Source organism: Zingiber officinale, chromosome 1B, assembly GCF_018446385.1.
Source record: "Zingiber officinale cultivar Zhangliang chromosome 1B, Zo_v1.1, whole genome shotgun sequence".
Classification (NCBI taxonomy): Eukaryota; Viridiplantae; Streptophyta; class Magnoliopsida; order Zingiberales; family Zingiberaceae; genus Zingiber; species Zingiber officinale.
In genome coordinates, this window is record NC_055986.1 from 58,066,011 (window position 1) to 58,082,224 (window position 16,214).

General features: G+C 38.3%; 1 protein-coding gene across 1 annotated transcript; it reads left to right on the plus strand.

The window, feature by feature from the left end:
- Positions 1–15,359: 15,359 nt before the first annotated feature.
- On the plus strand, positions 15,360–15,962 carry LOC122038541 (putative RING-H2 finger protein ATL21A). Its single transcript, XM_042598339.1, has one exon. The coding sequence runs from the start codon at positions 15,360–15,362 to the stop codon at positions 15,960–15,962; it is 603 nt and encodes a 200-aa protein (XP_042454273.1).
- Positions 15,963–16,214: the final 252 nt, after the last annotated feature.

The window sequence follows — 16,214 nt, forward strand, 5'->3', positions numbered from 1 at the left end:
CCTGCAACTATAGACTAAGCAGAGAGGGTAAATTGGAAGTATCCATTCAACTTTACCCGTTTAGGTCTAGTTTTCTTCCTATCTATGGCTTATGTCTGGATCTCATCTACTGTCACATCTGTCAATCTGTCCATCTAAAACATTGATGGTGATGACGTTGGCTAGTTCAAAATTCAAGGTCTTCAACCCATAATGCGCTTACACTATATCCACTTGAGCGCTCACTCTGTCGCTTCACCTTCCGGGGCTTTATGTTTCGCCAAATGGAAAGGACCACTTCCAGGTGGTCATAATCCCTGCCTTTAGATAGAGGGAAATGAAAAGACTTGAGAGATCCCCATCATTCAAGGGTTCCCCTAATTACAAGGAGCCCCACTATAAAAGGTGGGGGCATATCCCACCATAAAAATCCTTGTCATTCTGCTTCTTATTTGGATGCATGATATTCTTTGTTTACCTCCCTACTTCTGTCGAGTCGTTTAACTTTTACAAGCAAGTATTCCAACTTGACCTTTTTACATAGTTAAGTTGCCCAGTCGTTCCTTGTTGATTATTTCTTCTTTCTTCAACCATACCCATGCGGATACCAACTTTGCTGTCAATATGCAGACTATTTCGAAGAAGCGAGCCGAGAAGCATAGCCGTGCACCTGAAGCGGTAGATCTGATGCCCAACGAACTTACGATGATGCCCTTTATTGTGGCGGGACCAAGTCAAGTCCACACACCATCTAGTATTTACTCCTTAGGTTCCATAATTTTGGCCCTACCAGTTAGGAATTCGCATCTACCCCAATTTAAACCTACTTTAGCTATAGCCCCTTCATCCTGGTCTTGAGTTAGACCTATTTTAAAGATCATCCCTGTTGGGACACATCGTCGCTCAACCCGGATCATGCCCTAGCCAAGCTTCCTCTGCTATCCCTTCCCCTCTTATTCTTCTATTAGAGGATTAATCTCCCGCCTCATCCCCTTTGCATGAAACTATGTCTCCTTCTTCCTCAGTCGGTATTTCGGGCATATCCAACGAGACCGCTCAAGCAAGTCGATCCATGTTTCTTGTTTGTTCTTATGACGTAGGCCTCCCAAGCATACCTATTGAGGTTCCTCCAGAAAAGGAGATCTTGCATCTTTTGGAAGAGAGATTAAACCCTGCTGCCTCTAATCCACCTAGCTTTGCTACTCTAGCTTTTCCTACCAGCGAAATTATGCCTTCCGTAAATGAGATAGTTGTTCCCTCGACATCGGGTCCTTTGTCTTATCTGAGTTGGAGGAAAATGTGTGATGTTATGTTGCAGGGAATGTCACAGTTACTTTGAAATTCCATGGCTCCCTATATTCCTACTATTTGCTTAATTTTTAGGGTGTGTTTGATTCGGGGTTATTCTTGATAACTTTGGTTATCCATTCAAGGTCATCAACAAAAACCTTGTTTGGTTTAGGTATTTGATGATTCCCAAGTAATGTTCCATGCCCGACACGTCAGCAAAATGGTCATGCAGCCCGGAATCGGAAAACCTCAGAAAACTAAGGTTTTTGTTGATTCCGGGGTTAACAAATTTTTTTTACCAAAAATATCCTCCGATAAGAAAAAACATGAAAAAAAGAGAAAAAATGTAAAATAATATTAAAAAATGTAAAAAAATGTTTTAAAAAATTTAAAAATTTATTTTTTTTAAATAAATAATTTTAAAAAATAAAAAAAATAAAAATTTAAAAAATAAAAATTTAAAAAAAAATAAAATTTTTAAAAATAAAAAAATAAAATAAAAAAAATTATGAAAATTTAAAATTTTTAAAAATTTAAAAAAATTAAAAATTAAAAAAAAATAAATAAATAAAATTTAAAATTTAAAAATGTAAAAAAATAAAAAAATATAAATATAAATAATATAAAAACATAAAAAAATAAAAAACACATAAAAAAGTAAAAAAATATACATGAAAAAGAAAAGTAAAAAAAAATAAAAAATAAAAAAAATAAAAATAAATAATAATAATAATAATAATATGTATAGTTGGTTTTATAATTGAGGGTAATACGGTAAAATATTAAACTAGGGTATTCATTAAAACCTTCAAACAAACAAGTTTTTGTTACATTCCTAAGTTAAATCAAACAAAATTTGGTTATGTTTTATTCTTTATAACCTTGGTTATATGATTACCAGGTAATCACATAACTAAGATTATACATGATGACTTGAACCAAACGCACTCTTAAAATTTTTCCTTCTTTCTTGATGTATATGGGCTAAAGTAACTTGTCTAGGTGATGGATCAATTTCCCCAACTGTTGCGAGTAGCCCTGCTCCCTAGGTTGACTAACATTCTTCTTCTTTTCTATTGTACCTAGCATCTACTAAGGCTTGGGATGAAGGTCGGAATGAAACTATGACACACATGATGGATGAACTTTCTGCCACTCGACGCAAGAGCAGGCCTCTGCTAGGGAAGTAAATATACTGTGACACATAATATCTGAGTTGGAAGGGAGAGTGAAGGATATTGACCGTCGCACCCAAAAGGCGAAAGAGGCTAGACCACTAGATATCAAGAAGTTGTATTTAACCCAATCCTGAATAGACTTCTTTAAGCATATAGTTTGGCATCTAAAGGCCGAACTAGCTAGCAAGGATGAAATACTAGCTGCCCAAGTGACCAAGTGAGAGGTGGAATTTTGCTCGAACCGAAAACTTACTGACTCACTAATGGACTACGTACTTAGCTATTTACAAGAGGGCTTTGATGATTGTATATCTCAATTTGAGGAAGTTGAATATCCTCCACTCGAGCGAGATTCATCCTTCTTGGGTTTTGACTACGTCCTCAAACGTAACCCTTGCGGATCTGTTTGTCTACAAACCTTCCTCCTCCTAGCCTCTTTATGGACTTCAACTCAGTACTATATGGTGTTTGAACATATGTACTTTGAGGATGTTAAGGTGGTGGATATGTGGATATATTAGGATGGACAAAATAAGAAATGAGAACATTAGAGAGAAAGTTGGAGTTGCATCTATTGAGGAAAAACTTCGAGAGACGTTTAAGATGGTATGAACATGTACTTAGACGATCAATAAATACTCTAGTTAGGCGATGTGAAGTTATGATAAACATACATATCAAACAAGGAAGAGGAAGACAAAAAAAAATTTGGTTAGTAACAATAAAATAAGATAAAATTTATTTAAATATAGATGATGGTATAGTAGGAGATAGAGATCAATGGCGTAAAAGGATTCATACAGCCGACCCCACCTAGTGGGATAAAGCTTGATTGTTGTTGTTGTTGTTATATGTACTTTGTGTGAGGGCGGAGAGCTTGTTTAACTCTTACCTTTATTGTGAGAGAAAGATGATTTTTGTGCGGCTATCAAGTCTATAGTTTTATCCCCCCAGGACGTCCGAAACCCCTTCGGGGTGCCCCGACCAAGGCTATAAATATAGCCTTGGTCCAGTAGCTTTTCATCAACTCAAAAATTGTAATTCCAACACTTGTGTGCTTCTTTTAGAGTTTAGCTTCTTTCTTTTTGCGCTTTCATTGCTGTAAGAGGCTTCTCCGCCTGAAGGAGATATTCTAGTGTGACATCTTCCTTGGATTAACAACCTCCCCGATTGTAACAAAGTAAATCTCTGTGTGCCTCGTCTTTTCAGTTTTAATTTATTGCTTTCTTAATTTATGCAAGTGTTAGTTTAAGAAAGTTCGAGAAAGGTTTTTCTTTTTTTTTTGTTTACAGGCTATTCAACCCCCCTTCTAGTCGGCCACCACGATCCAACAAGTGGTATCAGAGCCAAGGCGTTTCAGGAGGATTGATCGCCGAACGAAGCAACGATATAATGGCCGGACCAAGCATCTACCCGCCGAAGTTAGAAGGGGAATTTGCTAGCTGGAAAGAATGAATGCAGATATTCTTTAAAACTGATTTTGATTTAATGTTAATTATGGAATTCAGTTTTACAGCACCGGAAGGTAAGGTGAAATACCACTGGACGAAAAAGGAGCAAACTGACTACGTGACAAATGACAAAGCTGAGTACCATCTACTAACCGTTCTTCCGCCACAAGAAGTCAACCGGATCGACAACTACGACTCCGCGAAGGAACTTTGGGAGAAGTTCCTTGAACTGTACGAAGGAACATCCGAAGCAAAGATCGCAAAATGGAATTTACTCCGCAACCAGCTCACCAGCCCGCGACTTGGGGAAGACGAGACAGTTGCACATCTGCACTCAAGGATAAAGGAAATCATCACCGGACTATCGAATCTCGGAGAAAAGGTAAGTAACCGAGATTCGCTAAGGTACGCGTTAAATTCTTTTCCGAGAAATTCAAAATGGGCGTCACTAGTAGATGCTTTTTATATTTCAAAAGACTTAGAAAAAATTTCATTAGAAGAATTCTCTTCTACATTTGAAGTGCACGAATCAAGATGTGCAGGTACAAAGGAGCCCAAGAACAACGTCGCCCTCAAAGCATCGAGAGACGAACCTAAGTCGGAGTCTTCTCTCGACGACAAGGAAATGGTAATGATGGTAAGATGATTCAAGAAATTATGTAAGTCTAGAACTACTAACCATTCGCAGAGTAGAAAGAAAAGGACCATCCGCTGCTACCACTGCGACAAAGAAGAGCACGTCAAGGATAACTGCCCCAAACTAAAGAACAAGGACAAAGATAAAGGTAAGAAGACTGTTCAAAAATGCAAAGCATTAAAAGAGACATGGGACGATACGTCGTCTGAATCGGAAGTCAGCTTTCTCCGGACTTGCACTAATGGCAAGTCATCAAGACGACGACTGCGAGCCAAGCTCTTCCGAAATGAGCATCGAGAGCATGGATGAAGGGGGAGCCACGTCGGAAGATAGTAGCAGTTCAGGGGGAGACACGGACAACGAGATAGACAAGGTAAGTCAGGTACAATCTCTTCCTCCCGACAAATTGTTTAAGTTCGTTCAACTATTAACAAAAGATTGCTGCAAGTTAGAAAATGAAATTAAGAATTTAAAATAATATTAGCTAAATCTTGCCCAATAGAAGAATTTGACAGAATTAAGTTAGAAAATGATAATTTAAAAGTACAAATAAATAACTTGAAAAACTATGCATGCTCATCTAAAACCAATGTTAAAAAATATAACAATTTAAATTGGTATTTTAGATATCATAAGGGACAAATTATGAATATTTCAAAAAGATATGTCTCTAAGAAATTTTTAGTCAATCCAGTAGGCTGGAACCTATATTGGGTTCCAAAGTCTTGTCTGACTTGAACTTGAACTAAGTAGATTTAGAGCTTTCAGTGAGTTCCTTTATGAGGCTTTGTCTAAGGAAGTGGTTGTTGCTCCAATAACCAAGAAGGCCTAGTTTCTCGCCACGACCTGGAAGCCAAAATATTGAAATAAAATATTTAATTAACTTTCTGATAAAAGCATTAAGGTGGAAATTTAATAATACTTTAAAAAGTCTTTTAAACATTTTTTAAAATTTTAAAATTTTTTTTGAAATGTTTTTGTGCGTAAAACTTTTACTTAAAAGTTAAAAGTTTTTATGAAAATAGAAATTTCTGCTTAAAATATTTACTTAGAAAATTTTATTTTTTGCAAAATTTCCCAAGTCAGGATTTTTTTAAAATTCTCTTACTTAAAGCTTTACTTAGATTTTTTTTTATATACTTAGAGTTTTTCCTTAGAAAATTTGGTATCTTAGAAAATTGTTTAACTTAGAATATTTTTTGCTGAAAATTATTACAAATTCTCTTACTTAGAATTTATTCAACTTAGAATTTTTGTTAAGAAAGTTAGAAATTATTTTACCCTTAAATGTTTTTCCAGAACTCCATTTTTTATGTGATCAAAGGGGGAGAAGGAAAAGTATAAGTCTAGGGGGAGGTAGACGACTAATTTCTCTATCTTTTTGCACTTAATTGCAAATTTAGTTAGTTTATTTTTTTATTTCTATTTATCCTAGCTTAACTTAGGTTGCTCACATAAAAAGGGAGAGATTGTTGGAACCCCAAGATTGTTTTGGTGTGATCAACAAGTTAACTTAGGTCTTATGTGTTTTTAACCTTGTGTCTAAGTGTGAAGGAGCTTAGGAGCACAGATAGTCGAGTGGAAGACGCAGCTAGTGAGAAGGACGGCACGCGGTGCATCCGAGGGACGAGGCGCTGCGGAAGAGTACACTGTCAGACGAGAAGGAAGCGTGCGATGGTTCCGAGGGACGAGAAGCCGGAGCGGAAGACTGCTCGAGGAGCAAGAGACGCAACTATCGAGAAGGTCTGCACAGGGTGCGACTGAGGGACGAAGACTGCGGATGAGTACGTTGGTGGATGAGAAGGAAGCACGCGGCGATTCCGAGGGACGAGAGGTTGGATCGGAAGCCTACTCAAGAAGATCGGAAGTTGGGTTCGGGTGAGCCCCATTCCGGATGGCAAAGATCACCCAAGCGAGCGGAAGACTCGGGCTGAGATGAACGGAGCCGGAGCAGAAGACTCGGGCTGAAAAAAGTCAACGGGGTTGACCTTCCCCTCCGAAACAGTCCGGGGCGCCCGGAACCCTTCCGGGTGCCTCGAGTTGACTTTTTTACCAGATCGCGTCAATCGTGATTTGAACGTTGGGGGATAAAGTTTTATCCCCCCAGGGCGCCTAAAACCCCTTAGAGGCGCCCCGACCAAGGCTATAAATATAGCCTTGGTCCAGTAGCTTTTCATCAACTTAGAAATTGTAATTCTAACACTTGTGTGCTTCTTTTAGAGTTTAGCTTCTTTCTTTTTGAGCTTTCATTGCTGTAAGAGGTTTCTCCACCTGAAGAAGATATTCTAGTGCGACATCTTCCTTGGATTAACAACCTCCCCGGTTGTAATCAAGTAAATCTCTGTGTGCCTCATCTTTTCAGTTTTAATTTATTGCTTTCTTAATTTATGCAAGTGTTAGTTTAAGAAAGTTCAAGAAAGGTTTTTCTTTCTTTTTTGTTTATAGGCTATTCAACCACCCTTCTAGCCGACCGCTGTGATCCAACAGGTGTAAGTCTAAGTTGTGTAGCCTTAGGAACGTAAGTCCATTCGACAGTGTAAGTCCAAGTTTGTAGCCTTGGCAACATAAGTCCATTATTTTTAGCATATTGTTTTGCTATTATGTTTTCTCTAACTTAAACGTATTGCCAAATATCAAAAAGGGGGAGATCGTTGGAGGAATCCCAATGGTTTGTGCGACCATGTATTTTGGTGTTTGGGCAAAGGGTTTAAGTTAAGTTCACCCTTATATTTGATATGTGTATGTGAGTGTGCAGGTTTCAGGATAAACATATGACTTAACTTGATGGCTTCAGATCTGGTGAAGGATGGAGCATCCGAGGGATTGTGGACAAGACAACAAAGACAAGGACCGAGGGAAGTGACTTCGAGGCATACGCGAAGGATGACATTGGGGATGAGCCGTGGGCTTGAATGCATCTAAGGAATGAGAGCCAAAGGAAGTAAGTTTAAAGGAAAGACGTCAAAGCTGCAAAGAAGAGTCAAGTGAGTCATGAGGGTCCGAGTGTGAGAGAAATGTACTCAGGAAGGGAAACCCTAGGTTAAGGGCTATGCCAGTCGACTGGTACTGGAACCAGTCGACTGGGATGTGTTGGTTGGTCCTAGGAAGATCGTACCGGTTTCCATGTACAAAAATTTTGTACAAGTCCTGAAACTATCCTAACAACCTATTGTGTTCTTTAGAAATTAAATTCGGAATCGCAAACAGAACTTAACATTATTGATTCCAAATTTAACTTATCTGTTCTTAGAGGTTTAGACTTGGATCGCAAACGATACTTAACATTATAGATCCAATTCCACCTATGTTACAAACTCAATTAAATATTAATTTCGGAAATAGGCTCCTAGGTCAAACATAGCGAGGCACTTGGCCTTCTTGGGTATGGGAACATCCACCACTACCTCAACAAAGCCTCTTAACGAAATTCAATATTTAATTTCCTTATATAACTCTAGGTTTAACAAAAAAAAACAATCGAATCATAGGATCGAAAAACAAAGAAACACAAACTCGAAACAAATCCGAATATCTAGAATCTCAAGCCTCTTGTGTTTGGTATTTCAAATCTATACAAAGAAAACTAGCATGATGCGGAATAGAATTACTACTTATACCTTTCTTTGTAAGCAACAACCTCTTGGTCTTCTATCATATTCCTCTTCTTATCTCGGACGTTGTGTGAGCAACGATCTACCGAGACGAGAACCACCCAAGCCCATCTTCTTCCTTCTTTCAGGTTTCAGCCAAGCAACTTTCTCCAAGAAAAACAAGTCTCGGCCATCAACCAAGCTCCAAGGAAAACTAGGAAACAAAACCCTCCTTTCTCTTCTTCTTCTCCAAGCTAGATCCGGCCACCAAAACAAGCTCCTAGAGATTGATGAGGTTCGGCCACAAAGGAGGAAGAAAAGGAGGAGAAGATGCTAGGGCCGACCACCACCAAAGAGGAAAAGAGAGAGGAAAAATAGAAGAGAGTTATCTCTGATGAAGGCACCCCTCCCTCTCTTTTATAATCCTTGGTCTTGGCAAATAAGGAAAATTTTAATAAAAACTTCCTTATTTTCTTTGCCATGGAAAGGAAAATTTAATTGATTAAAAATAATTTCCTTTTCTTAAATTAAAGTGGTCGACCACCTCATAGCTCCAAGAAAGGAAAGTTTTAATAACACACGAATTAAAACTTCCTAATTTACTTCCGGAAATTTTAAAATAAAAATTTCTCTAATAATTTTTCCCTTCATGGTTGATTATAAAAGGAAATTTTATAAATTAAAATCTCTCTATTAAAACATGTGGATGATTTCCAAAAAGGAAAGTTATCTTTAAAATTAAAATCTTCCTCTCAATCTACAAATAAGGAAAGAGATCAAATCTTTTTTTAATCTTTTATAGAAACTATAATAGGAAAATTTTAATTTTAAAACTCTCTTTTAAAATCATGAATATGGTTTCATAAAAGGAAATTTTTATCAAAAATTAAAATATTCCTTTCAATCTACAAATAAGGAAAGATATCAATTTTTTTTTTAATCTATTGTAGAAACTATAAAAGGAAAGATTTAATTTTAAAACTCTCTTTTAAAATCATGAGGATGATTTCATAAAAGGAAAGTTTTATCAAAAATTAAAATCTTCCTTTTAACTACAAATAAGGAAAGATATCAAACCTTTCACTTAATCTTTTGTAGAAAGCTATAAAATGAAATATTTAAATTTTAAACTTTCTTTTAAAACTATGGTATCCACATAAGAAAGATTTAAAAATAAAATCCTTTTTAATTTAATGTGGTCGGCCACACCAAGCTTGGATTCAAGCTAGGGCCGGCCACACAACTTGGCTTATCCTATTTGCTTGGCCGCCCCAAGCTTGGGTTCCAAGCTTGCTTGGCCGGCCACCTTAGGATGGGTATAAAGGTGAGTATAGGTGGGTATAATACTTTATTAATAAGAGGCTACGATAGAAACCGAGAGGAGGAATTGGTTTTGGTCTCCCGATGAAATTAAGCTTCCCGTGTTCGCCCCGAACACCTAACTTAATTTCATCAATAATAATTCATTCCACTAAAGAATTATTATTGAACTACCGCACCAATCCCAAATTACATTTTAGGCTCCTTCTTATCATGAGTGTGTTAATCTCCTTGTGTTTAATATGTCGGATGCCCACTAATTAATCGAGTAAATGATAACTCACTTTAATTAATATCTTAGTCCAAGAGTTGTACCACTCAACCTTATTGTCGTGTCGGACTAAGTCCACCTGCAGGGTTTAACATGACAATCCTTATGAGTTCCTCTTGGGGACATTATCAACATAGATTACTAGGACACAATTTTCTTCTATAATCAACAACAGACACTATAAGTAATATCATTTCCCAACTTATCGGGCCTATTGATTTATCAAGCTAAATCTCACCCTTTGATAAGTCAAAGAAATAAATACTAAATATATGTGCTTGTTATTATATTAGGATTAAGAGCACACACTTCCATAATAACTAAGGTCTTGTTCTTTTATCGAGTCAGTATAAAAAGAACTTACCTTAAATGACCTTGCTCAATACACTCAGAGTGTACTAGTGTAATTTATCAGTCAAGATAATTAAACTAATACCTAATTGCACTATGACTATTCCAATGGTTTGTTCCTTTCCATCTCAGTCGTGAGCTACTATTTATAATTTATAAGGAATTGAAAACATTATCTTCTGTGTGTGACACCACACACCATGTTATCTACAATATAAATTAATTGAACAACTACACTTTACATAAATGTAGACAATTGACCAATGTGATTCTTTATTTCTAAATGAATGTTTTATACAAAAAGCTAGGCTTTTAGTACACTCTAACAGGATGAGCACAGAGAGTTTCTATGCACGAACAGTAGGGACCAGTTGACTGGTGCAAGGACCAGTTGACTGGTAAGGAGTCGTTGGCTAGGCACCAGTCGATTTATCCAAGGACTAGTTGACTGGTAATGGTAAACAACCTTGTTGTTTCTTCCCAGGCTCTATAAGATGGAGCTTGGGATAACTGGCCAAGGTGACGAATTAGACTTGGTTAAAGCCTAATTAGTAGTCAACAAGTTCTCAAGTGCTCATTGTAATCCAAGAGGTCTTGGTTAGTGTTGTGGTGAGATTTCTCCACCCACAAGGAGAGTTGAGATAGCCGGAGTTTGCCGGAGGCTAATCTATTGATGGATAGGGATCGCCCACCTTACGGATAGCCGTGGAGTAAGAGTCATAATCTCTGAACCACGTTAAAGAAAATGTGTTAGCGGTTTGCTTGTTCTTTCTTATTGTCTTTAGCTTAGCTTTCTTGTTTATATTATTTTGTATTTCCATTGCACAAACTAACATTATAGGAGAAGTAATTGAATTGGGGGCACCGTCTATCCAACCCCCTTCTAGCCGGCCACAAGATCCCCAACAATAAGCACTGGTGATTTCTCATGGAGAATTAGCTAAACAATTGATGGTTGAGAGTCACGTGCTAAGTAAAGAGAAATAAGATTGAGAAATGGGAGAGTGAGAGAGAGAGAGACTTGATTTAGGAGATGTTCTAGGGGTTCAGTTTTATTTTGATGTTTATCAATGTATCATGGTTCACCAATTGCCCATCCTCAATTCCCATTCACTTATAGGAAGCTAGATTCATTACTGGCTCTTCCTTGTGGTGGTCAAACTGGAATACTATTTGGATCCATACCCCATATTAGTAAATGGAAATGGTTCCTATGAAGTTCGGTAACAGGTTACCCCTGTCACTAAGGCCCCTCAGTTATAAATTACAAGAACACACTTATACACAATAACCATAGAGATAGAGATAACAATTACGTTCAATTCCCTACTTCCTTATGGGAATTTCTTCTCCTTTCAAGGTAATGACCTAGATGTCCAAAAACAGGTTACCCCTATCACTTGGGCCCCTCGGTCATATAATCTAAGGCATTCTCCCTACGGTATTAACAATTCTACACAAACATTCAGTCAAATATGAGAATTAAGCCCAACATAATACATGTATATAATATCAAATAGATACAAGGTATGGTAATATCATATAGATAGGAAATTAACATATCCATGAGTTCTTACATCAATTCACATCACAATTACTCTCTTAATCCTAGAATAATTGATCTACTCCATGGCATGAAGGGCAGAATTTAAAGACATAGGAATTGAAAGTATCAAAACCCAACTAGAAGAGGAAGGGAGAAGAAGCTTATCCAATTGCATTGAGTGATTTTTAGATCCAATCCTTTACTCCTAGAGTCGATGAGAAGATGAAGATGACCTTGGATCATCGAATGGAGAGCGTGGAGAATGTAGATCGGTACCAAGATGGATCTCCCAAAGGGAGAACCTTCCTCCACTTGGAAAGGGGAAGAAACCCCCTTAAATATTAATGGGCATGGGCCTGCCACGACCCATGCCACGACCGTGTGACATCGACATGGCCAACCTCTGCTTGTCCTCCGGTAAGGTGACATGGCTATGTGGATTCACATTGCCGTGTTCTGCTTGGTCTCTTGACGATCCACACGACCTTGTGGATTTCACACGGCCAAGGTCTGCTCCTCCTCTGAAAGGCCACATGGCCGTGTGGCTTCACACTACCGTGGCCATCTCCTCCTCTACTTCTTGGCATGATCATGTGGAATCACACAACTGGAGTCTTCTCCATATCTAATAAGTGGCATGGTAGTGTGAACTTCACACGGCCAAGCCCTTTGTCTTCGCTTGTTCTCCGAATTGTCTACGAGCACCATTTTCATCCCAAAAGTGGCTTTTGTCAATAGAAAATTACACAAAGAGTAGATCTCCAACAAAGGAGAGTAATTATGCTAAACATATGATAAGAGGTGTAGAAATGCATAGATCAAGAGCAAATAAAGTACGTAAATGTGTATCAAAGTATGTATAAAAGTGTATATAATCTACGTACATCAATAGGGTGTTGCCCCCAAATAGAGTAAGAGTCTTATTTGGTCAAGGTGTTGAACTGTGTGTCCCAAAAATCCAAATAGGGAAGTATTTATATTTTGCAAGTCTTCAATATATATCTCCATTTGTTCTAAGGCCTACCAGAATAAGATGTTGACTAAACTACCAACATCAATAAATACTCAAGCTACCTCAAAATTAACAATTGTAGCTTTGATGACTAAGGCATTATTATAGGGAACTAAAATTTTCAAATCTTCTGGCCCAAAACTCAGTGTTAGGACCGAAGAAATTTAGATATCTCTATAATTGTATGATATTCACTACAAGAAAAAAGCCTAACAACAACGGTTTTTCACCGTTGTCGTAGCCCATTTTGAACTGTTGTTAAAGGCCGTGTTGTTAAAAGGGGTGCCCAAAGACAACAGTTTTTAACCGTTGTCTTTGAAGGCAAAGACAACATTTTTACAACAGTGAAAAACTGTTGTCTTTTCCTTCAAAGAAAACAGTTTTTCACCGTTGTCTTTGAGCGTCTACCTTTAATAACAGGGTCTTCAACAACAGTTTTAAACTATCTACGACAACGGTGAAAAATCGTTGTCTTTTTTAGAAAAAAAATAAAAAAAATTAATACATAATTTTCCAATATTATAAATCATTCAAAATACTAAATTTCAAAATAAAATTTAATATACAATTTTCTAACATTCAAAAATAATATCTATAACATTCTGAAGAAATTTCATAAGCAACCAACAAAATTTCATAAGCAATCAACAAAATGATAACACTATTAAAACAAAGGTAGAACAATATAACACAATATTTTCTACTTAGATGTCGGTGAAGAGGAGGGATTGCAGCTCCTAGTGCTCCTTAATTTGTTAAAGTCTCTTCATTTTTTTAGCTTGTCGGCATTCTTCCCAATACTCTTGAGGACACCTATTCGAATAAAGATATATATTACAAATTAGCAACTAAACTGTACGTGTGATTCTAATTGCACTGCATAAATGTTACATAACCATAAACACCATTTGATATAGTCATCTAATAGAAGTGCAAAAAGCGTTATCTACGTAACATAAATGGTAACCTCTTGAAACAATATGGTGGCTCTTAAATTTCTTATTAAGCAGAATTGTCATTCTATGTCACTGCATACAAAGCTTCTGTTATAAATCATGCAAACATTATTTTTCCCAGTGATCAAGCAGCATTAATTCTAAAAGGTACAATCTAATACAAACGTTTCCACACAAGTCCAAGAATGTGACACGGAGCAGGGAACAAAATAACTCAGAATGTGACACAAGTCCAAGAGTTTACATGCTCAAACCAAAAGGGCAAAATAATATTTTTTTGCATATTATTCAGAATTAATCCAAAAAAAATCCAATATCATTGAATATTAATTATGAGTACCTGACAGAAAAAGTAATAACTTAGTTAACACACAATGAGATGGAAGAGGAAGAACTGTGAACTCCTTTTTATCTAGATTTTGATTAGCTACTAATTTATAACTATTTCAACACAATAGGAACAGCTCTTGCCTTATCAATCAGCAACCAATTCATCTCTATACATGAATTACATGTCTAGTTGCAATCAATATAGGAGCATAATGAGAGGTAGAATTAACTCCAAAATTAAAACACAAATAGATGAGTTGAGAAGAACTTTGCTAAAAAGATTTTGCGATCACTGTTACATCTTACAAGTAAATCCTACACAAAAAATAAACCTGAGTAACTTGGGTAAAGTACCTAGCCTAAGGATGAAAAGAATACACTCCGCTACTTTCTTTAAGGTGAAAGCATAAACGGAAAATGTGCAAGTGAACATACAAGATCAAAATGATTACCAAGAGACGTTGTCTTTCCCCCTCCATTAACACTAACAATCATAATCACTGCAGGTTTTCTGGTTGCACATGGAAATCAAAGGCTTTGCAATTGAGTCCAGCTTGGACGAAAGACCAATTGGATAAAAATACATGAAGAATAATTCAAAGTCTAGAACCTAAATCCTAGCTGAAGCTCTGTCTTACTGCCCTTGCTTGTCAACAACTGGAGCACGCTCGTCTTCAAAGCCTCCTAGATATTTGTTAATGAGCATTAACTTAGGCAGTTACTGAAGGGGGAAAACCTACAAGGAAGATGCTGAAGAAAGAAAAAGTTCACCTTTATCTCACTTCCAGACTTCAGCTTCCTCGCTAGTATATCTTCCCGAAGGCTGTCCACGATCTTGAACGAAATTTTCGGGCCGAAATCAAACACTAAAAGTGCCTACAAGAAAAATTCGAATGAAAATCAAAGTCAACTCTTCCCACTGCATGATCATCCTTTTTTTAGCCACCTCTTCGAGCTCATCCAGAACTTGGTTGGTGTCGGCGAGGTTCCAGTAGAGGAGGAGCTCATCCACAACGGAGAGACTCTCACACGTCTTGGAGAATCCGGAGAAGAGCTTATCAACATCGCTCTTGGCGGGTGAAGAACCCGGTTTGCCCGGCGGCGCACCGAAACCGAGCTGACGAAGAGACTCCCCTAGAAACGAAGACAGAAAAGGACGCCGCTGAAGCAGGAGAAGAGACTCCCCTGGTAATCATTCTTGGACAATTTATAACATTCTGAGTTATAAATTTTCATTCTATTTGTACAATCTAAAAGGTACAAATAGGGGACTGAAATGGGGTGGCCAATGTTCCCTGCTCCGTGATATCGATCTGGGACTCCTGTCCCCAACTTATAACCCACGTAAACGTGATTGCCTGCTGATCAATACCCAATTCTTGTAGTTTCCCTTGAGATAGATGAAGAAGACATCTACCAAGAACAGCTCTCGATCCCTTTGCATGGCCATGGCCTGCAAAGCATCATGGCGCAGCTTCTACACTCTGCTTCTGCCGCTACTCTTCCTCCTCCTGTCCCAGGCTTCTGTTACAGCTATGGGGCAGCAGCAACAGCAGTGGAGCCAAGAAGCTTGTGCTCCCTTCTCTTGCGGTCTGTTCCACGACATCAGCCACCCATTTCGTCGAACAACTGATCCTCCTCAGTGCGAGGATCGGATGTACGAGCTCACCTGCGACAGCGACAAAGCCACCATCTCCATCGGCTCCACACACTACTTGATCACTCAGCTATCTTACAAAAGCGGCACGATCCGCTTGGTGGATCCGAAGTTTGCGAGCGGAAGCTGTGACCTCCCTTCCCAATCTTTGTCACCCTCCGATCTTTCAAGCTCTGGCTTTGACCATTACCAAAATGGTTGGTGGGCAAGTTTCATGAGTTGTAGGAGAAGAATCGAGGCCCAGAGTTTGTATCAGCTTGTTCCTTGCTTGAGCAACAAAAACAACACTTTTGTCTATGTCATTGTTGCAGATAAAGGAAATAGTTTGTCGTACCTTTATCCATCATGTCATTTTGTGTCGATGATTCCCGCGGCAGAAGTGAGGAGGCACTAATGAGGAGGCAGCGAAGATGGATGAAAGTCGAGGTGGCGAGGAGGAGGTGCTGGTGAGAAGGAGGCAACAAAGATGGCTGAAAGTCAAGGCGACGAGGAGGAGGCGGTGAAGATGGCTGAAAGTAGAGGCCGCGAGGAGGAGATGGCGAGGCCGAAAGTTGAGGCGACGAAGAGGGTGGCGAGGAAGGAGGCAGCGAAGAGGGTGGTGAGGAGGGAGGCGGGGAAGAGGGAGGCGGTGAAGAAGGCGGTGAAG

Coding starts and splice junctions, on each gene's coding strand:
- LOC122038541 (XM_042598339.1), top strand. CDS start 15,360: ATGGCCTGCAAAGCATCATGGCGCAGCTTCTACACTCTGCTTCTGCCG.